Source organism: Hippoglossus stenolepis, chromosome 20 (genome assembly GCF_022539355.2).
Source record: "Hippoglossus stenolepis isolate QCI-W04-F060 chromosome 20, HSTE1.2, whole genome shotgun sequence".
Classification (NCBI taxonomy): Eukaryota; Metazoa; Chordata; class Actinopteri; order Pleuronectiformes; family Pleuronectidae; genus Hippoglossus; species Hippoglossus stenolepis.
In genome coordinates this window covers 18,464,146-18,485,024 of record NC_061502.1, presented here as the reverse complement: position 1 = coordinate 18,485,024, position 20,879 = coordinate 18,464,146, and the positions used below count along the sequence as shown (strand labels likewise).

Sequence of the window (20,879 nt, the reverse complement as noted above, 5' to 3'; positions counted from 1 at the left end):
CAGCAGCTGCAGCGCTTTGTTGCAGAGACAATTGTCTTTAGCTCAGACTGGGATTCAAAGTGTTCACCAGTTCATCAACCTCATCACAATGATGCTACAGATGCATGTGAAATGAATCTGGTTCTGTGTTCTGAATAAGCTCGTTTGCGTAAAGGGACAATTATTAGCAAAATTAATTTAAATCTACTAATGATAAAAGCAACAAATATAATGTTTTAATGTAGTTAATGAATAAGCTACGTCTGTCATGCTACAGTCTCAGGTTTCCTCTGCTGCATAAAGCAAAACAGGTTTGTCTATTTCAATTAATAAACTTTTTATTTTGAAATAAATCTGAGGCCATAATGAAATACTGATAAATGTAGTTTAGGAGACAAATCAGGTGTTTTGATCTTGTTCCTTCATGTGGGTGGAGACATGAACATGTACATCAGTTCACAACATCAGTTCAGTTCAGTTCATCTGGGCAAAGGGCCAGAACAAACAAGTTAAGTAGGACACTGCTCGATTATACAAGGTTGATTAGCATTGTGTTATTGAAATGAAACAAATACATCTTTACACATATTAATTTATTGAATATATGGATCTATGTATTATATACAGCTACACTAGAATCCTTTGTGCGTACGTGCATGCGTAGCCTCACATGTTCTGCAGGTCCTGGGTGGAGGCTCCAGCGTCGGGTTCCGGGGTCGGTACCCTCTCTGACGAGGTTCTCGTCTGGCAGTAAGGAAGGAAAATGTGTTAGTTAAAGGATTACTTCTTATCTTTTTATCCATGTGTATGGGTGTGGAGGCACATCTGAAGAATTTCAACAGAACTATTCAGTCTTGTCGGGCTGAACAATGAGAGACTCGTAAAAAGTTTCCTTTGTTTGTTTTATCTAAGATTAAATCAAGTCACAGATTCATTCTGGACTGTCTGAGTTGATAGGAATTTCTGGAAAGCTCATTTGATTCAAGAATTGATTCAAGCTTGCTGTTTTATCACTGTAAATTTATAATTTATGTTTTGTCTTGCAATTGTTAATCTATATAATTGATCTAATGTCTTCAACAAACAACAAGTGCACTGATAGTACTGGATGATCTTCCATTACTAATACTTTTTAAAGTTTTAAAGTGTCAAACATTTAACTGCTTTCCCCTCTGACCAAATCACACTGTCATGCTTCCTCAGAATACTTTTAGGGGTCAAGTCGGGGTCTGTTCATAGGAACTGGACGGACGTCACTGTTGTAACACAGTGAAAAAAGGTGTGTGCTTGGATGTGAGACATCATGTATTACATGCTGTCCAGTGTGACAGCGTAGTACGTGCAGGCTGATTATTAATATTTAACGCAGACTAGGTAAAGTCAGAAGGAAGTGAGTGGAGTAATGTTGTAGACGGATGTCAAGAAGTTCATTTTTTACGTGCATGCTTAGAAAATCAAGGAGGTAAGAAGTGAGGACTGTTAGACTGACAAAACTCTAACACTGACAGATTAATGATTTCTCAAATTTAGTGGAAGCAGTGTCTCTGCAGGTTTCCTATACGATTCCTCCAAATTGCACTGTGTCAGAAGTGGTTGGGAGTTGATTTCCAGTTTTATTTTGCGATGAAAAGATCATAATTCTGAAGTTATTCTTATTTTGATGCTTTGTTTTGACAGAAGAAGTCGTCTGAGCTGCAGGAGGCAGATTACAGCGGTTGGTTAATTTGCCCCTGAATGTTGATGCTATTCCCTCTGTGGAGAATGAATAAAGAGAGAACAGTGGATTCATCAAGCAAATGGAACATGACAGGAGTATTCCAGCCAGTGAAACTGATCATTAGACACGGACAGCCCTCCATTAGACGTCGTAGAAAAAAGGATTCGACTGAGTTAACGTCTTTCTGCATTGACAGAAACTAACTAGAGTCAATTCAGTGGTTTTTCCAAAGGGTTTAATGAATAAAATGTTTTTAATACAAAATCCATTATGTCTATTCTTTAACCACTAAAATCAGATGGAAAATCTATTCAGGTTATTAAGTATGTGACCTTCTAACACAATAATAAAAAAAGCTTTGAATACCAGAGTCCACAGATGAGGTGCGGGTACCTTTTTCCATGCAGCAGCCACAGCCTTGTGCAGGCCGTGAGGTCGCAGGACCTGCAGACCCTCACAGGTGTTGTACATCTGCCTACACACGAAGATAAAAGCTCCACATAATGTATGGGATGCATCACATTCACTTAGCGATGACACATCCTTGTTTAGCAGCCTCAGGGTGAACTGCACAACGACAAGAGCGGCACTGGTTCTGCAGAGGAGAGAGACGAACGGAACAAGAGAGAGATTTGTGTGAGTGTTTGGGGCCATAATAAAAATCTGTGACATTTAATGTCTATGTTTGTGGAGGTTTGGTGAATTTAAGTGCTTTCCCTTCCCAAGTTTTATTCTAATAGAGTCGGTTCTGATGGACAACGTGACTGCTCGTAGAGAAGTGGAGCCAAAGCATCTCAATCACCCCCTAGTGGCTAGCTGCAGTATAGGTATTAAACCCTGCCTCCTCCATGTTGGTGGATGAGACTTGGACCAGTCAAAAAAGTCAAAATATAATGGTTTCTGTCACTTTAGGTAGTTCTTATGTATTAATGAATGTTCAAGTATTCAGGATCCTGATAAGTTTGATTTTAATTAGTTATCTAATGCTATAAAAATGAGGGGAAACGTCATTATTGACAGCTGAGACTGACTCCCATGTATTGGTGGGACCTCAATACTGTGGCTCCATCCCCCGGTTGTATATATAACATCATTGGTGCAAGATGACTTTAAACTTGAAGGGAAGTAGAGAGACGTTATTTATCTTTATATACAGTCTACGGCCGGACTCAATATCTTAATTCCTTGAATACCAAAACAGGGATTGAGATCCCGACTGAATTCATTTGCACAACATTATTGAAGGAGGCTGCAAACTTCAAAAAATGTATGGCTCTCTGCAGTGAATTGGTAAAATACTTAAACTTGGCATCGACCTTGGCACAGACCGAACCTGCTGAGGTCATCGTCACGGTCACCCAATTAAACCAGAATACTAAAGTAACCTGCGGCCCCAAAGTGAACCTGGTGAACTTTGTGTTTTCTGTCGCTACACTCCTGCTGATCAAAGAGATAATTGTTCTGTGTGATAGACACAGACATCCTCGGGTGTAATCTGTTTTCCATGCAGAACCCCAAATCTCTGTTGAAGTCAGGGAAATGGTAATTTATTCATCACCATCAAAAAATACAAAATGACAAATTGCAAGTCAATCACACGGCCTCACCTCTCGCTGTGCGCCACCAGGAGATTCTTCTCGTGCAAGAAGAGAGCTAATCCTCTGTCGGTGTTTGCGATGCGAGCCAGAATGTCAGCGATGAGTGTCAGTGTTGCTGCAGGAGACTTTAATTTGCACTGCGAAGCCAAGAGAATAAACAGACGGAATTAATCCGACAGCTTCAGACACAAGTGGAATCCCAGGAGGGACGAACAGATATCCAAAAACTGAAATAGCATCATTAACTTTGAGAAATAATGGAACAGGGGGGGGGAAAGCTGTTACATTTTCATAACCTGTGTTTCCACAATTTCAGACAGTTAGTGAATGGCTGCCCAGTGACAAAACATTGCAAAGTAATCAGGATCAGTTTAGAGGGGACACATATTTATGAGGATTTAGATGCAGAACTAAATGAAAAGCTGGATCTAGTGAATTTGGTGGATGTACATGTACGCGCTCAACTGAGGGACAATCTAATTATGGCTGAAGTTGCCAGATTCCCAATATTTTGAGTTACTTTAAATTTGACCATTTCACCACCACCAAATAATAAAGTGTCTTCACTGGAATCATAGCAGGGGGAAAAAGTCCCTGAAATAAAATTAAGACCGTTAGAAAGCTCACACACAAAACTCACAGTAATTAAATTCTGGGGTCAATGATTGTACAAGGCTACTTTATATTCATATATTAATGAGTAAATACATCAATTTCCCCTGCTCATACTAGCATGTGTGTGTGTGTGTGTGTGTGTGTGTAGACCTGCTGTCCGTTGAGCAGAGCTATGACAGGAGCCAGCAGTGTCTCTATGACAGCCGGCTGGTAGAGACACTCTGCAGCACACTCTGTCCTCTCACACACCGTCCACAGCACCTCCATCACCAGACAGCCGGGCCACAGCGAGTCTGGATACACAAACAAGGAATTATAGCTTTTTTCCTCACACACACGTATCTTCATTCGATAATATTTCCATCTTCGATACGTGGAGTGAAAGTTCAGATTTTTATGATTTACACTTTATGACTCAATATAGATTTATAGATGTGTTTACGGCTGCCATAAAAAAGGCAAGATACTTTTACTTTTTAATATAAGTGTAAAGTTATTTTGGTTATGTTTATCACGACATGAGTGGATTGAAACTTTAAGGAAAAACAGAGGATATTTTTCATCAGCTATACTTTATGAGTATTAGGGGTGGGTGATATAGAAAAATACAAATTTGCATATCAGTCGGTATCGATGATTATCACAATAATTCTCTTTCTCAAGTTTAAAGTTTATTTTTGCTCCTGAGTGAAGGTTGTGTTTTTAAACTCTTCTTTGAGCAAAGAATGACAAACACTTGATAAACAGCAAAACAACAACTTGATGTTGTTTTATTGTTCAGCCCAAATTATGACATTACACAAGTGTCTTTTTGTGTTTGTGTTTGAAAACATTACCTAAGAAAATTACATAAATTTAGCTTTTACTTCCGACTTTATTCTGCAGTATCGTGATACCACTCGTGACAAACTCATACGGGAGGTACGGGTGATCTTAATCAGACTAAAAGTAAAATATTAATTAAAATCAATGCCTTGCCCAGGATGACTTGCCCTGCAGCACCCAAAAGAAATGCTCCTCTGACAAAGTCAAGGTGGGGACCACTATTGATCACTGGCAGCAGAGTTGCTGCAGTAATTCACCAGAATGAATGGGGCAATAAAGCAAGGTCTTCCTGGAGACAACCGTAGTGCCGCATGACTCAGGACAAGGTTAAGAGATAAAAGATATGGTCTGAGGAATGCTGTTATGCCTCACAGGGAGAGTCACTATGTTCCCTCAGTCCCCGATTCCAGACTTTGAGTCTGGAAAGAAGATAGTGGGGAGGATGATGAAACTGGGTGTGTTGGACCCACCTGTGTTTGAGGCATCACTGAGAGGAGGCTCGGGGTGTTGGTACATGATGTGAATCAGGATGACGACTAGGTCTGTCAGGCTGACTGGATCTGAAACACAGTCATGAGTAAATAAGTAAAAGAGTCTGGTGATTCAGACACCGTGAGTCGGGGTTACTGAGAACGAAGTCCTTCGATGTTTTGGTGGCCTGGTGACGAGGGTCAGGTGTGTAATTCCCAAGATGTAATTCCCAAGAAATATCATAACTTTGGTTATAGGTCACAGCCAACTTGTTTTCTTTAAGCTCTATGATCCTGTTTTCTGGAAATTTATAACCTAAATGATGAATCGACGAATCACAAAAATCTAATAAATAATAAAATGCTAAAAGTATTTATTGCAATATTGCACATAAATGGTATTCGAAATGCAGGGGCCGTGGTAACACAGTGTTATTTCCTTTTAACTTGCTTGATGTGTGTCAAGAGGAAGGACGCTGATAAAAATATGAAAATAAACAACAACCCTGAAAACATAATGTTTTTACTCGGACTGTCAAAAAGAGGAAGAAAAGGTTTATCAATTAAAATAGAGGGGAGAACATTTTTTTACTATGTGTTGCAGGGAGTGATGGATACGTGGACGCATACGTCACAAACTGACCTTCAAGGTGTGGAGAGACTCGTCAGTACATCTCCACCTAAAGAGCAGCCTTATGCTATAAAACACTCTGACGCCAGTGGTTTTATTCAACTTGGAAGGAGAGTGAATATGGGTGAAATAAGGTGCAGGGGCAGAAGACGATGAGTCTGAGGACAATTCAACAACGTTACACAACTTTATCGGTGATTAAGATGGGGTGGAGGGGGACGTAATCACTGCAGAGGAGAAGTGGAGGGAGTGGTGCCGTGTGGAAGCTGATCACATACATTCCTACTCGAGATTATCTGCTGTAAAGATTGGATTTTACAGCTATGTTGCAAATACATCAGTATGGTAGAGGTGAAAATCAGAACAGGGCAATAATACACTATCAACACATCTGTTTGTTGCTTTAGGTCCAAGTCCTTCGATGAAAACCCCAAGGGAATGTTTTTGAGACCAGCAGCTGACACCAATGGAAAATAAAGATAACTGTATGAGGCTTTATATAATGTCTGGGTACAACACACACACATTGACAGATGTTTCAAAGTAACTTAAGGACAAGTTTCGCACCTTTGCGCTTCTTCACTTTGACGGGGAAGAGACTTCTTCCATTGGTGTAGATGAGGAGTTTTCCCAGGAAACACAGGGAGTGGACGAAGACGGCGTATTCCAGCTCCTTTCCCGAATAAACGCTCCTTTGGACTGAAACACAAAATAAAGATTGTCTTGAATTTAGCTGTAATCACATTTCCAGTGTTGCTGATTGTGATTGGGTCTAATCTGGTAACTACAGTGACAGCCCTTGTTGTGATGTTATAGTGGAAACATCTCGTAACTAAAGCTTCTGTAAGACACTGAGATTGAAAAGTACAAAAAACGCATGTGACAACCCTGCAGCGCCTCTGGGGTGCAGAAACCAAGAAGAGGCACAGCTCAATAAACTCCTCTTTTATGAGGAGTGCATCAGTGGCGGTCGGGAGTGTGTGTGTGTGTGTGTGTGTGTGTGTGTGTGTGTGTGTGTGTGTGTGTGTGTGTGTGTGTGTGTGTGTGTGTGTGTGCAAGGAGCCAGTTGGCTTAAAGGAGATATCACACTTACACCCCATTGACCACTATATACAGTTTCCACAGTTAAATGTGCAGCACCAAACTGTTTATCATGACTCTAAAAGCTAATTGGATTAAATATTGTAAAGAAAAACCATCGCACAGAGAAAGTAGAGGGGTTTATGGGATATGTGGTCCAAATTGGTACTGATTACAGCAAACTCAACAATGTCATCTTGTAATTAATTGTTATTCTAATTATTTCTGAACTTAACTAAGGTAAAGGTGCATTCCAAGGCTTTGATAAATGACCTCCAGGCCCCAAACAAATGGAGTGAGGCAGCTCCCTTCCTGAAGCGTGATGGTTTATTTCTTGACCTTCATCCTTTGGTAACGTGTACTCATTTTTAAACCTTCCATCAATACTTTCTCTCCAATACACTGAACAGTTTGTCTGTTTCCTATTCCTCTCCTTCTTTCTATCTCAGTACAAATGCACTCAACACCCAAAGGCCTGAAATGAAGCATTGCTTTCTCGTTAGGTTTTTTCACAGGGGTTCAGCTCGACTTATTCTGAGTTTGTTTTCACAGGATACATTAAATCAGCATTTGCTTGAGTTTACCACAAAGAGAGAGACGCCGGGTGAAGAGAGTTTATAAGCCTGCTGAGGAAATCCTGAGTTGTTATTTACCAGTGCTCTGCTGCTGCTCTGCTGACTGGGGATCAGTTGTGTCATTGGCGAAGCAGGATTCACTGTAATGGATGCACCGCTGAAGAGCTGCGACAATCTGGAAAGAATAAAGACATTCAAGTGCATGTTAGTGCAAACATTAGATTCTCTAACTGAAATCACAGCTCCTCATCTGTTGAGCCGAACTTAGATGCTCCAGTGAACATACAAAAAAACAGAAAAGTAAATAGACTCCAATTATAAAGCACTTTTCTAGTCTTACGACGACTCAAAGAGCTTTGACACTAGAAGGGCCCAGTCACACATGAGTGATTGGAAGTGATCCGGAGTGAATAGAAGGGGAGGTTCATCACGTTGGTGTTCAAATCTCTTATCCGCTCCACAACCTTTTATCAAACCTCTTAGTCGAGAGTTTTAAGAGGACTTTGGAGAAAGTTTCAGGGGTGATCCCACAGTAATCCCCTCTAAAGTCAGAGTACGAGTTGAGAGGGAGGGTCAGGATTAAACAATCAATTCTTAAATGTCGATCCTCTTAAAAACCATTGGGCCCCTTTGTCTCAAAGACTCCGACATTGACCCGCACAGTTAAGCTGCTTTAATTAATAATCCCACAAATAGATCATATCATTTCAAAGCAGACATGAATTAAACGCAGTTGATGGTCTGAGGTTTCAGTTGCTTGGGGCGTTTCTTTGCGGCGCTGCACGTACAAGGAGTTTGTGAGAGATAATGATGTGAATCACTCACCAGAGATTTGTATTTCCTCTCCAGGAGTCTGAGAACCACCGTCCTACTGTAGTAGCCATGCTGAGAGAAGAGAGGTAAATGAAATCAGGAGAGAGACAAGATTAAATACGCGGCAGAATGCAGATGAGCGAGAGAGAAAGATAATGTCCCAGTTGAGTGATACATAATCAAAAATGTAGTTCAACTCTGATACCCACCATCCACTTATTAAACCAGGTAGCTTTGATATCCAGTAAAGCCAGTAAATGAATTGGTTCCAGAACTTTCTCTGTCCCATGTTCATGATGGAGGGACAACAGGGAGAAAGTGCTCTCTATAATTTCCTCCATATACCTACAGCAGGGTAATAAGGCCAAGAGTAAAACTGATGTACTATAATATAATTGTTAATCTAGTTTTGTTACAAGTCAATCGGTGACAACAGCCACTTACTTCTCTGGATGACGGATCCAAAAAGTCGTCACCTCCTTTTGAAAGTCATTCATCAATCGAATCTGAGACGCGACAGACAGAGGAGGAGCTGTAATGTGTTTCTGTGTTGACCGATGATGTTGTTTTAAAGACGAGAGGCTGATACCTGTTTGAGAAGACGAGTGACCTCAGGTCTGTCAATGTCCAGGTCGGCTGAGTCCGCTGGGAAACTCAGCTTTTGAGACGCAAAACTCGCCTCCACACTTTTCGCTGAAAAGGTTGAATATTGCTGTTTATTTACATGATGTAGCAAAAACAACTTACACTCCACATTTCCATCAGTCATTGACATTATAAACTAACTAGCTAGTCCCCATAGAACCTGTCTACATTGAGAAATATGAATTATTCATTCAGTAAGTCCAATGGTTCCTGCTGTCAGTGAGTTCTGTGGCTTCACCTTCACTCCACTGGGATGGAAGCAGAGAGCTGAGAGGTGGATGTCACAAAACTATCGTGTCTGCCTGCGAGACAACTGAAAACACTCCAGCTACTAACAGTAAGTGAGACACTTTGTTTTGTCTTGTGTTGGGACTTTACACAAAGAGAAGCACAACCTTTGCAATGGACATTTTCACAAATACCAATACTTTTCTTTGTTCAATGCTGCACATGCACAACAAGACCCAGTGGGTTTCCAGTGAGAGCGGCCTACCCAGGCTGGTGTAGATCTCCCGAGTCACATTCAGTGGGGAGGAGGAGAAGCTTTTAGCAAAGAACTGCAGCACATTATCCTGAAGGAGGTGAAGGGGGAAAGATATACATTAATCATAGTCTATATAATCAATGACACATTAATGGCAGGTTATAATAATAATGAAGAAATTAAGCACAAAAAGACTGTGCAGTATATTTGCTACCAGTTATCTCTCAATCATCATGGACAGCAGTGCTATCTTGTTTTTATTGCCTCAGCCAAGGAGGTTATGTTTTCATTGCCGTTTGTTTGTCTGTCAGCAGAATTACTCAAAACCTAACAAACCAATTCCCCTGGAAGTTTCTGGAGATGTGGGGAAGGACCCAAAGTCCCTTAGATTAGTATCACCAATAATGAAAGATTGAAATTCTCCATATTGTTATTGATTATTTCACAAGTGAATAAAACGTGAAGACACCGGTTGCCGTGAGCACATTGAGTAGATCGGGACTCACACTGAGATCTGGGTCGGGCTCAGTCAGAGCCGCACAGAGCTTCCTGCGCAGGCTGCTCCAGCTCTCGCAGCTCAGCACGTCAGAGGGGGGGGCACAGCACAGGACCTGAAGAGCCTGCCAGCGCACCTACACATAAAGTAACTCCAACTGTTAATAACATGAACATCTACGTACGGCTTCGAATCTTTGCTCGCATGTTAGGTTTGGTCAGTTTTACATTTACTTCTGGTGCTGTGCCCGTTTGAGATATTTTCACCAGTAGTTGAAACGATCAATGCAGCCGAGTATAGGCGAGGTTGGGATTGAGGGTGTTTTCTTCTTCACACTTCAACTGTGTATGTTCTGTACTTTATCTTCTGGTGCATTACTAGTTTCTACCACATCCCAGACATACTTGTACGTTTCATTTATGTATTTTCTATTCATGTTGTGTGGAAAAAAAAGAAAATTGACAAAGAAATATCTTTAAAAGGTGATGACAGGTATGAATAACAGACCCAAATACCGTTTTTAAGCAGATTTATATCTAACACAATGTCAGAATTGATCAATTGAATGAAGTTAAACAAATTGGCAAAGTAGTCAGATTATCAGGCTACACTCGACTGGGAGTAGCCTCCAAAACAAGTGATACTTATTTGTATTTTTTAGGCCTGAAGAGGTAAACTACCTGTTGAAATATGGAAAAGAGCAACGTCACATAAATTCGTGACTGAAACAATCTCCTGACCCCTCAGGTTTGAACCTGATCTACGGCTACAAATGACATGTATCGACAGAGAGCATGAAATAATGTTTATATGGTTAAACATGTTTATATGGAAGTGAGCCCTTGTACCTCTTTGGGTTGGCTGGAGTCGAGTTTCTCAGCCAAGACCTGCAGCTGCTCTTGTCTGATGAATGCATAACTCTACAAAGGAAGAGGAGAGATAAGAATTATGATGCATCATAAAACTAAATTGAAGAGAACTCCTGTGCTAGCAGGACGCCAGCAGTGTGTGGAGCTACTAGGAGTAAACTTTCTTAACTCTCTTATAAAAAGATAAAATACTGGCCCCAAGTCATTTACAATATTGCAATAAGTAAATAAAATGTGATGGTTGATGATATGTGTATATATTGTGTCTCTGACCTGGTTGAAGGAGGAGTCGCTATCGGAGCAGTTGTCTATGTACTGACTGTGCTGCCTCTCTCTGTGCATCTCCTCCTTCCTCATCTGGTCCTCCTCAAACTTGTTGATCAAAGACTCTACAATGATGATCATGGTGTTTTTTAAGGTCTGCATCATCTGCTGGTACCTGTCACAGAGAAATAAAGTGATTTTGAGTTCATATTATTAATGTCAGTTTAAAAACATGCAGCTTGAGTCAAAAACAAGAAATATACTGTGGATGTCAATGAGATTTTCTGTTTATTTTATTAAAGAATAGGCTGCAACTATCTTAGAAAACAATGGAGCTGAAATCCTGCAGAATTAGGATATATTTGCATTTTTCTATGAAGAAGGTATTATTCTCCGCCTTATTGGAATCTCTGGAAGTCAGATTTGGACGAAAGGAACTCCTTTCTAAGATTTTGTCACTTTTCTGTGCTACACTCACTCAGCTGAGTCCCTGGTCCTGCGGGTGATGGCGTGGATCAGGGTGTCGTGACCCGAGCCGATTGCATGTTGCCCCTCTCCTCTTGTCAAGTTCTTGGTTTCCTCCTCCACCACTGTCCCCAGAGAGCTTTCCACATACTGACGGAGGTACTTGACAAACTCATAGCTGAAAGGAGAGCAACGACAGGATTAGACTTAGACAGTTTAAAGTTAATGCCCCCACTGGGTCTGGTGGCCTTACTTGTGGAAATTCTTGTCGGTCTCCTCCAGGTGGAGGAGGATCTCTTCGGCGCATTCAGTCGACGGCGCACCAGAGATCTTGTCGTTGACGCTGATCAGGAGCTGCTTGAGCAGGGACTGCAGCTCCAGCTCCTCTTCAGCGGACAACTGAGACATCTGGACAGCTGCTCGTTGGGACGGAACACAATACAGGGTCACTTGTTTGGGACTTCCTTGTGAGGTGGAGGTTGCAGATGACTTCAGTTTGAGAAGGAGGATGAATCACTTTAGTTTGTTCATGTGTGGAGCCATTGGAAGATGAGCAGATGGAGCAGCTTGTGACATGATAGGTTGTTTTACTTTGCTAACAGGTAGAAATGAGAGCTACAGTCCGACTACACACCTAAATCCATCTTTTAATTCATGTTACAAACTGTTTCTTGTGTTGTTTTGCTGTTGTCACCCCTCCAGTGTAGATAAAGAGGGAATTTCCATTTGTTTTTGGTTGAACAAAGCTAATTAAACATATGTATCCAACAAAACACGCGAGGACACGATGATGAAGAGGTGATTGTGACGTTTGGTGTTTCTACTCTCTTGCTCCCTCTGGTTAACATGTAGCACAGCTAGCATGCTAACAACAAAGCTAACAACAAAGCTAACAGCTAAGCTAACAGAGACATTTGGCAATAAACCGTGACTGAGCGTTAAAAAGCAGAAGTGTGACGGGGACACAAACCGTCCGCCCGCACGTGCACACGAGTGAGTGGAAGATATTTACCGCCGTGTCAGCGTGTGTGTGACATTATGACAAGACGTCCATCAGGCTAGCATCCTGTCAGCCGCGTCTCTATGGCAACCGACCCGAGCGTCGACTGCAAGTGCATTGTGGGAAGGAGGCAGAAACGAGACGCCGCATTCAATAAACGTCGGAAAAACCACGATGCTGCAGTCCGGGGGGAAAAGAAAAAGAGATGAACTTAACTCAAATATGGACAAATAGAGAATTTAAACAGAAAATAATGACGACAGCTTTTGAAATGAGGCAGATTCATTACATATAAACACGACGGGAAATAGATATTACATTTGTATCGTGTAGTTTGTCTTCAGTCGTCTTCTCTCCCGGGGTTTTTGAACGCATCCCGGTTGACGCAGCTCGTCACGTGGCTCAATGTTTTGATCCCGGCTCCACGTCCAGGCGACACCTTCTCCCCCAAGTGAGGCGAAACATCTCCGTTCCACCACCAAACGTGTCACGGTACAAAACGATCTCAGACCAGCTAGCTCGCGGTTTACTCCGCAGGAACCATCGCGTCAACGTGGGGACTGGAAACCAGCTCCAGCTTAGCTAAACTAGCCCCTTTAGCATCTGTGGCCGTGCGGAAGCATGGCGGCGGTGGACAGCTTCCAGTTCCTGCTGCGGGAGATGTCCCGCTGGTGCAGGTCTTACTGTGACACCCTGGCCCTGGTGGGGGCGGTGTACGCGGCCAGCAGGGCGGTGGTGCTGCTCAGGGGCTGCTGCTCCGTGGTCCGGGTCCACTTCCTGCCCCGGGTCCTGCCGAGCCAGAAGCTGACCCGCAGATACGGAGACTGGGCCGTCATCTACGGTGAGGACGCACCGCGGGAGAGGCTGGGCCGTGTCCTCTCAGTCTGCGGGACCAGACACAGTTTGGGCTGCTGTTACTGACAGGGATTGAAAAAGAGGAATATTTTTAATGCATTATAGACAAAATCAATCAATATAACTTGTGCACAACTCTGAAAAACGCGTACCTTAAATATAAAGGTGCATAAATACATATACACTCTCAAAACGTTGAGGTAAAAGAGGGACATTTACTATTCTTTTTCATTTTATAACCTCAAAAATCTGAGTCAGTAGAAGAAGCCGAAGCCAGTGTGCTTGATATGTGATGGTGTATTTGCCTCTGCTTCGTTTCTTGGCTCTTACATTGGAAGATAAGGAGTCCGGTGGGAAATCTCATGTGTAAAACACTTGCTGCACAACCACACGTCTGAATCAACAGTGTGTGGTTCAATGCTTTGCACAGATAGAATCGGGAGACTTTCACACAAACACGTTGAGGGTCGTGTGAGGGTTGAATCTGTTTGGAGATCAAAGCACACGTGAAGGAGCACCAGCAAAAACCAAAGCATCCCACAGGCCTGGCTGCAATACAAACCTCAATGTTATACAGTTCTTACACTGAGATTTGGTGGGACTAATAAAGGATTATTTTGTCTTTTCTTCTGAGGTCATAGTGATGTTTTTGTTGCTGTTTACTGTATCATTGATAAATCCTCTCTTCTCTCAGGAGCGTCCGAGCCGGTGGCCGGAGCGTACGCAGAGGAGCTGGCCAAGAACGGTGTCAGCGTCATCTTCGTCACTCAGGACCAGACGTCTGTCAGAGACGCCGCCGCCTGCCTCTCCCAGAGCTACGGAGTGGAAACTCTCGTCGTCCTCGCTGACTTCTCTCTGGACCAGGCAGCCAGCAGCGCTATTAAAGAAGCCATGAGGGGCAAAGACATCGGCTTCCTGGTGACCTGTGTGGACGAGGCTCTCACTTCCTCCCAGAGCCTGATTGAAATTCCTGAGCAGAGCCTGTTGGACATGGTGAATAAGAATGTGGCGGTGGCTACTCTGATGGCCCGGCTGGTGCTGCCGGGGATGGTGGAGCGCAGCAGAGGTGCTGTGGTCAATATATCATCGGGTGCCTGCTGCAGACCTCTGCCTGGACGAGTGGCCCTCACGGCCTCCACTGTGAGTCACAGCACTGACATCAGCCTCCTGTGCATGCACACACTTCAGGAAACACGTTCATAGCCTCTGGAGACATTTTTCACAGCAGATACTTTGATTTGTTTTCAAAAGTGCCTTAACTTACATTCTTCCTCTGTCCACTAAGTGAAAACATTAACACAAACCAGACAATAACACCTTTCTCCTCCCGACGCTTCAGGGCTACCTGGATCATTTCTCGAGAGCTCTGCACCTCGAGTACAGTGGCAAAGGGATCTTTGTTCAAAGTCTGATTCCCTTCCAGGTAAGACACCTGACATGACCATTACAAAGAACAGCTGGAGGATTTGTTTGGTACTGACCAAGATGTGTTACGCACTTACAGCTGGCATCAAGTACCTGAGAACTGAAATCACACGATACCCTGAGTACAAATACAATAACTGCTTGTGTCACACATCCTGACGTCCTGTGTGTGTGTTTGTGTGTTTGTGTAACCAGATTGCCTCAAGCAAGCAACGACCATCAACATCGACTTCATCGTGTGAAGGCTGGTTTGAGCCAGATCCAGAAGTCTATGCTCACCACGCCATCTCCACCTTGGGCGTGTCGAGTCGGACCACAGGATACTGGCCTCACACGCTGCAGGTCGGTTGACGTGGAATGAATTTGTGGAAACAGGTTCTTGTAAAATGAATTTGTGTTTGATCGGTTTCTCTCTGCTGTTCTGTTTCTTCACAGTATGGATTGATGAGGTGTGTTCCCGAGTGGATCTGGGTTCTCGGATCTCGTGTGCTCATCAGTATAAACTAGATCTCCACTCCTCACTCAGACTCACTCACTGGACCTTTGCTGTTACTGGAGTCATGTGGTTTTATTTAAGTTTATTAAAGAGTAGCTCTGTTTGAGGAGACTGTGATTTTCGGGAATCTCTCCTCTCGTTACTATCAGTTACAATCTGTGATAATCTGTGGTGGTATAAATAAATAAGTGAGTGCACACATATTCTCTTAAATACTGGACGGTGATGTGAAAAATGTGTAAATTTACCAGATAACCTGATAATAAATGTAATAAATGTCTTTGCAGTGCACAGACTCGAGGTTGGTTTGAGTTGAACTTGAACTTTTATTCTTTTATTCTTGTCCTAATTCCCAACAGTGCCAGAGGACAACACTCTGACACACTATGTTTTCGTGCCAGGACTTTAAAGGCAAAAGACCCACTGGACTGTTAGATAAGAGGTTATTTCAAATATCAAATCTGATTGTAGAATTGATTTATTTATTTTTGTGAGTATGAACAAGTCGCACATTGAAACACTCCTACATTCTAAAAAGTTTAAACTCTATTAATGATAAGTAAGTTAATGCACGATCAAAGGTACAATGGAAAGTGTTGGACAAGAAGAACAGGCCAGCTCAGCAATAAGTTGTATATTCATATATGTTTACATTAAAGATCTTCTTCTGAACGTGGTTCCCTGTTTTGTTTTCTTGTGTACGATCTGAAACGCTGACTGTGGTCTACGTGCTGAAGGTCGCGCACGCTGTTTTTCTCCAGAAACCCCAGGAGGGTGTAAATCATTGACATTTACAAACAGACACGATGCCAGAGTTTCTCCTGTGACCTCCTGAGATCAGCCGGGGTCAGACGCTGGATTTAAACCTGGTGAACACGCGTGAGCTGCAGTTTGCTGTCAGCACACGCGTGGTGCTCAGCACACCGGACCTGCTTTCATGGATTTAAACAGGAAACCAGGAGATTTGAATATACTGTATAGGTTGTGATGAAATGAAGGAAACATGAGAAAATTAAATAATAAACAGCCGTCAAATGGAGAAGTAATACAAATTATAAGGGTAAAATTTATTAATTTGATTTGATTAGGTATTATTTGTATCTTGGGAAATCCCTCCTGGTTTTTTAAAGGTAAACAAAAAATTGAAAATAGTTCCCCAAAAGTGAAGCCAAATAATTGTAATTGCCCCCTGGTGGCTGGCTGCAGTAAAGGTCATAAACCGTATCCACTCCATGTTAGCGTATGGGACATGAACCAAAGTAAAAAGTCAGAACAAATATTTCTCAAAAATGGTTTCTGCCATTTTAGGTAGTTCTTATCACATGGATGTTTGTTCATGGGTTAATTTTTTACATAAATTTCGTTTCAATGAGTTATTTCATGATATATTCTGAGGAAATGTGATGATTGACAGCTGAAGCTGCCTCGCCATTGGTCGAGAGTGTGTGTCAACAGGACCAAGCTACCGTGGCTGAATCCCCTGATGACCTATTTCCAGACTCTTGCTCTAAATGACGTAATGGGTTTATGATGGCGGTGCTCGAATCTGAGATATTATGGCTTCATTTCTGGAGATGCATCGTCCATCTTTAATCTCAATCTATGGTTGAAAGGTTTTCTCTACTCTGGGGTTGTTGGTGAAGGTGGAGGAGAGTCCTGCCTCACACGCTTCCTGTTGAGGCCCCCAGCGTTTCATTCACACCATTTTACAAACTCTCCAAACTCTTCAGTCGCTCCTCAAAGTTTTTTACTTTCAGCAGCCGCTCACATTCGTTGTTAGGACTGGAGGTTTTGTTGTTGTGGTTAGGACGGTGTCCTTCCTGATAAGACGCCGAAGAGACGATGAAAGGACGAGTGCTTCTTCTTCTTCTTCTTCTTCTCCTCCTTCACTCCTCCTGTTCATCGTCCTCTTGAGGCATCGCTCGCTTCTTTCACCTTCTTCCTCAGAGGGATCGTTCGACCAGTGAGTAAAAATATTATCTAGTTTTTCATTCTTGATTAAGACATTTTCTGATTTATATGTTGGAATATGTTTGTGTCGTACCAGGTTCTGAAAGTTTTGTACCATTCACTATTTGAAAATACAGTAAATACACAAGCTAATTGTCAATGAATACATTTATGAGAAGCTCAGTGAGATGCGTGCGTGGAAAGGTGATGAAAAATTACTTCTTTAAACAAACAAAAATACAATCTGATCGGTTTGAAGGGAACTCAAATGTTCATATGATCGATATCTGGTCTGATATGGATTTAATAAAGAGATAAACACGATCCTGTGTCTTTGTTTTGATTCCAACAAACAAAGAGGTGAATGATAATCGAAGGGCTGAAGAAAATCGACAACACGGAATCAATGAACATGTAATAAAAGAAAGAACCTTAATGACTAAGAAGTGTTTTGTATTTGTAATCCTGTAAATATTCAATCAAAACAACATAAACCCATGTAAGAGAAATGCTAAAATAAAACTTTACGATCTCAAAACCAAGGTGATGATATACTTCATCTGCTCCATGTTTCACATTCTTTGAATTCGGATCTGCAGTGGTCGGTATTAACCAAGGATATCGTCTCGGCTTCCAGCAGATAAGTTTGTTTTGGAGACTTAAAATCCGCAGCTGTGGCTTTTATCAGCAAAGTCACAAGAAACAATAAAAGTTTAGCCTCGTGAGAGACTCATGTTGCACTTTGTTTTTAGAGATCCCATCGAGAGGTGTTCAGAAAACAAAGCCCAACAACTAATTGAATGAATAAAACCAGACTATGGTTGTGTTTATATTAATATTCTCCTTTGGGTGATCAAACAGACGTCTTAAATAACGAGCAAATACTCCTTCAAATGTTTGTCCTTGACTCTTAATGGTTTCTTCCCCAAACAGAGAGACAACTGGCGACTGAAATGGCTGAATGGGACGTGCTGGGCCGCCTGCTGGACAAAGTGCAGAGCAACTCCACGGTGATTGGGAAGGTCTGGCTCACCGTGCTCTTTGTTTTCCGCATCCTGGTCCTGCGCACCGGTGCTGAGGAGGTCTGGTAATACAGTAAATGTACTCATTTGAGCACCAGGGGCCAAAGAGACTTAACTGCTGGATTGAGAATGTCACAATCCACCCCACCTTCATCTCTCTGAAGGTCTGTATCACATCCTCCTTTCTCCTCCTGCCTCAGGTGTGGGGCGACGAGCAGTCCGACTTCGTGTGCAACACCGAGCAGCCCGGCTGTGAGAACGTCTGCTACGACCGAGCCTTCCCCATCTCTCACGTTCGCTTCTGGGCTCTTCAGATTATTGCCGTGGCGACTCCGAAGCTGCTCTACCTCGGTCATGTCCTTCATGTGATCCACATCGAGAAGAAGGTAGGATTTAGCAGCTAATACTTCATATGTCAGGTATTTCCCTGCCCAGAAGCAATTGATTCACTCTTAAAGTCAGGGGAGCAGATATTCTAGCATGGAAACCAAGTGACGACGTAGAATAAGGGTTTGGGACAAAGTGGGTCCATCCCCAACGACTTTCTCTTGTCTTCCACCAGATTGTTGTGAAACGTCTAACTCTGTCTTCTCGTTCTTCCACCCTGAGGTGAAAGAGAGGATGAAGAAGCAGGCGGAGCTGGACACCCAAGTCAGCCTGTTCCTCAGTAAGTCCTACAAAGTTCCCAAGTACACGAAGAGCACCGGCAAGATCAGCATCCGCGGCCGCCTCCTCCGCAGCTATGTCCTCCATCTTGTGGCCAAGATAATCCTGGAGGTTTTGTTTATCGTGGGCCAGTACTATCTCTACGGTTTCACCCTCGAGACGCGCTACGTCTGCGCCACCGACCCCTGCCCGCACAAGGTGGACTGCTTCCTCTCCCGGCCTACAGAGAAATCGGTCATCATCTGGTTCATGCTGGTGGCGACGGTGGTCTCCCTGGTCCTCTGCGTGGTGGAACTGCTTTACCTGTGCGTGAAGGCTGTGAAGGAGTGCATGGCGAGGAGGCAGGACTACACCGTGACCCCGGTGACGCCTCCATTCTCCGCGAGGAAAATGTTTAGAAGCCGGGACGAGGCCATCCAGAATTGTGTCAACCTGGAGCTGGAGCTGCAGGGACAAATGGTGGGCGTGAACGGGGTCAAAGGTGGGGTGAGCAAGGTCGTGAAGACCGCACCATCTGAGAATGACATGGGGGAGGTCCACATCTGAAGCGTGGAGGTGGTGATGGGGTCCAGTATCTGTGTGTTGGGCTGTAGAGGGGACAGGGGGCGTGTGTGTGTGTGTGTGCACAGTAAATAAAGGTTGAGGGGAAGTCGCCAGCTTCTGTAAACAGATCTCAGTCACATGCAGAATGTTGTTTAACATGACTTCCAGAGACGTTTGTGACAGAATAGAAAAGCAACAAAGATGTCCGTCGTGTTAAAAGTCTGCAGATCAGGTGTTTGATGGATTTTGAGACACTGTGATGTCATATTTTTGATTCAATAAACATCTCATATTCAGAATCTGATTAAAATGCTGTTGTCTTTTTCTTATTGTGTTGTAATTTTGGCACAATTCAAATTACAGTGCATTTAATTTAGCAATCATTTTCAGTTTATATTTAATTTTTAATTAAGCCATAAATCTATTGCAATGTATTTTGTTAACAAGTTACACTTCAGGATCCGCAGATAAAGTATATCTCAAGATAATAAGCTAATTTTAACCTGCTGCCATCAGCTAAAAACATTAATTGATAAAAGTTTTAATTAGCAAACAGACTTTTCACGTTTTTTGCAATGATTTTTAAAGAAATGCTTTGTTCGATTAGATGATAAATATGAAGCTACAGCCAGGAGACAGTTAGCTGAGCATGAAAATGACTAACTCGGCTTGGTCTGAAAACGACAAAGATAAAAACAGCGCCCGCACCGCGAAAGCTCACAAGTTAATGGGTTATATAATATGTGTTTAACCGTTAAAGAAGAACTTGCAGCTTTAGAAGGTGTAATAAGTGTCGACCTCTTGGGTCTCTCTGCAAAATGAATAGCCTCATTTAGCACACGGTCATTACACCTGCTTCTTCCTCTTCACGCCGTTGTCTTTAAAAAAGATATATCAGCGTTTTCCAAAAACGTTAAACAGTTCGGTATCGATACGTGTCTTCAACCAATCGTGAGTCGGCCTCAGCTGTCAATCATGATCTTTCTCCGCATTTTATAGCATCAAATAACGAATTAAAAGCCAAACTTGTCAGAACATACATCTGCGTGAGAAGATCTGCCTAAAATGACAGAAACCATCTTTCGGGAAATTTAATTTGACATGTGTTTTGACTTTTGAGTTTGGCCCCGTGCCCTGTCCACTAACATGGAGGAGACAGGTGTTGGGACTTAACTGTAAAACAATGGAATGAAAATGTGTTTCTCTGGGCTGCATGAGCACTTTCAAACTGTTAAAGGACAAAACAAGAGAAGCTGTAGTTTTATAGATAATTTAAAAGTGTAATAAAGTGAGTTGAATGATTTGAAATGATAAAAACACAATAATAGACATAGTAAATAATGTGGTTTCAAAGTAAAGTTTGAGTTACGTATTCTTATGACCTGTTTAAAGTCCA

The 20,879-nt window shown here is 42.5% G+C and overlaps 3 protein-coding genes across 4 annotated transcripts in view; 2 read left to right on the top strand and 1 right to left on the bottom strand.

Moving 5' to 3' along the window:
- The window catches only part of tbc1d32 (TBC1 domain family, member 32), a 51,979-nt gene extending 39,007 nt beyond the window's left edge, over positions 1-12,972 (bottom strand). For both annotated transcript variants that reach the window (XM_035144326.2, XM_047338147.1), the window contains exons 1-19: positions 12,845-12,972; positions 12,539-12,703; positions 11,780-11,942; positions 11,540-11,704; positions 11,071-11,236; positions 10,777-10,848; positions 9,939-10,064; positions 9,442-9,520; positions 8,893-8,996; positions 8,748-8,809; positions 8,513-8,648; positions 8,316-8,375; positions 7,569-7,665; positions 6,403-6,534; positions 5,205-5,294; positions 4,060-4,202; positions 3,304-3,431; positions 2,090-2,291; positions 650-723 (exon numbers count right to left, since the gene is read on the bottom strand). In XM_035144326.2, the coding sequence (XP_035000217.2) occupies positions 650-723; positions 2,090-2,291; positions 3,304-3,431; positions 4,060-4,202; positions 5,205-5,294; positions 6,403-6,534; positions 7,569-7,665; positions 8,316-8,375; positions 8,513-8,648; positions 8,748-8,809; positions 8,893-8,996; positions 9,442-9,520; positions 9,939-10,064; positions 10,777-10,848; positions 11,071-11,236; positions 11,540-11,704; positions 11,780-11,934 (1,991 nt within the window). In that variant the 5' untranslated portion in view covers positions 11,935-11,942; positions 12,539-12,703; positions 12,845-12,972. The remainder of the gene's footprint in view (positions 1-649; positions 724-2,089; positions 2,292-3,303; positions 3,432-4,059; positions 4,203-5,204; positions 5,295-6,402; positions 6,535-7,568; positions 7,666-8,315; positions 8,376-8,512; positions 8,649-8,747; positions 8,810-8,892; positions 8,997-9,441; positions 9,521-9,938; positions 10,065-10,776; positions 10,849-11,070; positions 11,237-11,539; positions 11,705-11,779; positions 11,943-12,538; positions 12,704-12,844) is intronic.
- A 175-nt stretch (positions 12,973-13,147) lies between these two features.
- Positions 13,148-15,974, top strand: hsdl1 (hydroxysteroid dehydrogenase like 1). The gene is made up of 5 exons (XM_035144327.2): positions 13,148-13,367; positions 14,076-14,521; positions 14,721-14,804; positions 15,002-15,148; positions 15,242-15,974. Exons 1-5 carry the CDS (start codon positions 13,148-13,150, stop codon positions 15,311-15,313), a joined length of 969 nt encoding a protein of 322 aa, XP_035000218.1. The 3' UTR covers positions 15,314-15,974.
- A 2,231-nt stretch (positions 15,975-18,205) lies between these two features.
- Positions 18,206-19,486, top strand: gja11 (gap junction protein, alpha 11). The gene is made up of 3 exons (XM_035144127.2): positions 18,206-18,334; positions 18,475-18,660; positions 18,884-19,486. Exons 1-3 carry the CDS (start codon positions 18,206-18,208, stop codon positions 19,484-19,486), a joined length of 918 nt encoding a protein of 305 aa, XP_035000018.1.
- The last annotated feature ends 1,393 nt before the right edge of the window (positions 19,487-20,879 follow it).

Bases quoted from the DNA above. Each gene is read 5' to 3' on its own strand.
- hsdl1 (XM_035144327.2), top strand. From the start codon at position 13,148: ATGGCGGCGGTGGACAGCTTCCAGTTCCTGCTGCGGGAGATGTCCCGC. The intron at 13,368-14,075 runs GTGAGGACGCAC...CTCTTCTCTCAG, and splicing joins AGACTGGGCCGTCATCTACG to GAGCGTCCGAGCCGGTGGCC. The intron at 14,805-15,001 runs GTAAGACACCTG...TTGTGTAACCAG, and splicing joins AAAGTCTGATTCCCTTCCAG to ATTGCCTCAAGCAAGCAACG.
- gja11 (XM_035144127.2), top strand. From the start codon at position 18,206: ATGGCTGAATGGGACGTGCTGGGCCGCCTGCTGGACAAAGTGCAGAGC. The intron at 18,335-18,474 runs GTCTGGTAATAC...CTCCTGCCTCAG, and splicing joins TGCGCACCGGTGCTGAGGAG to GTGTGGGGCGACGAGCAGTC. The intron at 18,661-18,883 runs GTAGGATTTAGC...TTCCACCCTGAG, and splicing joins TGATCCACATCGAGAAGAAG to GTGAAAGAGAGGATGAAGAA.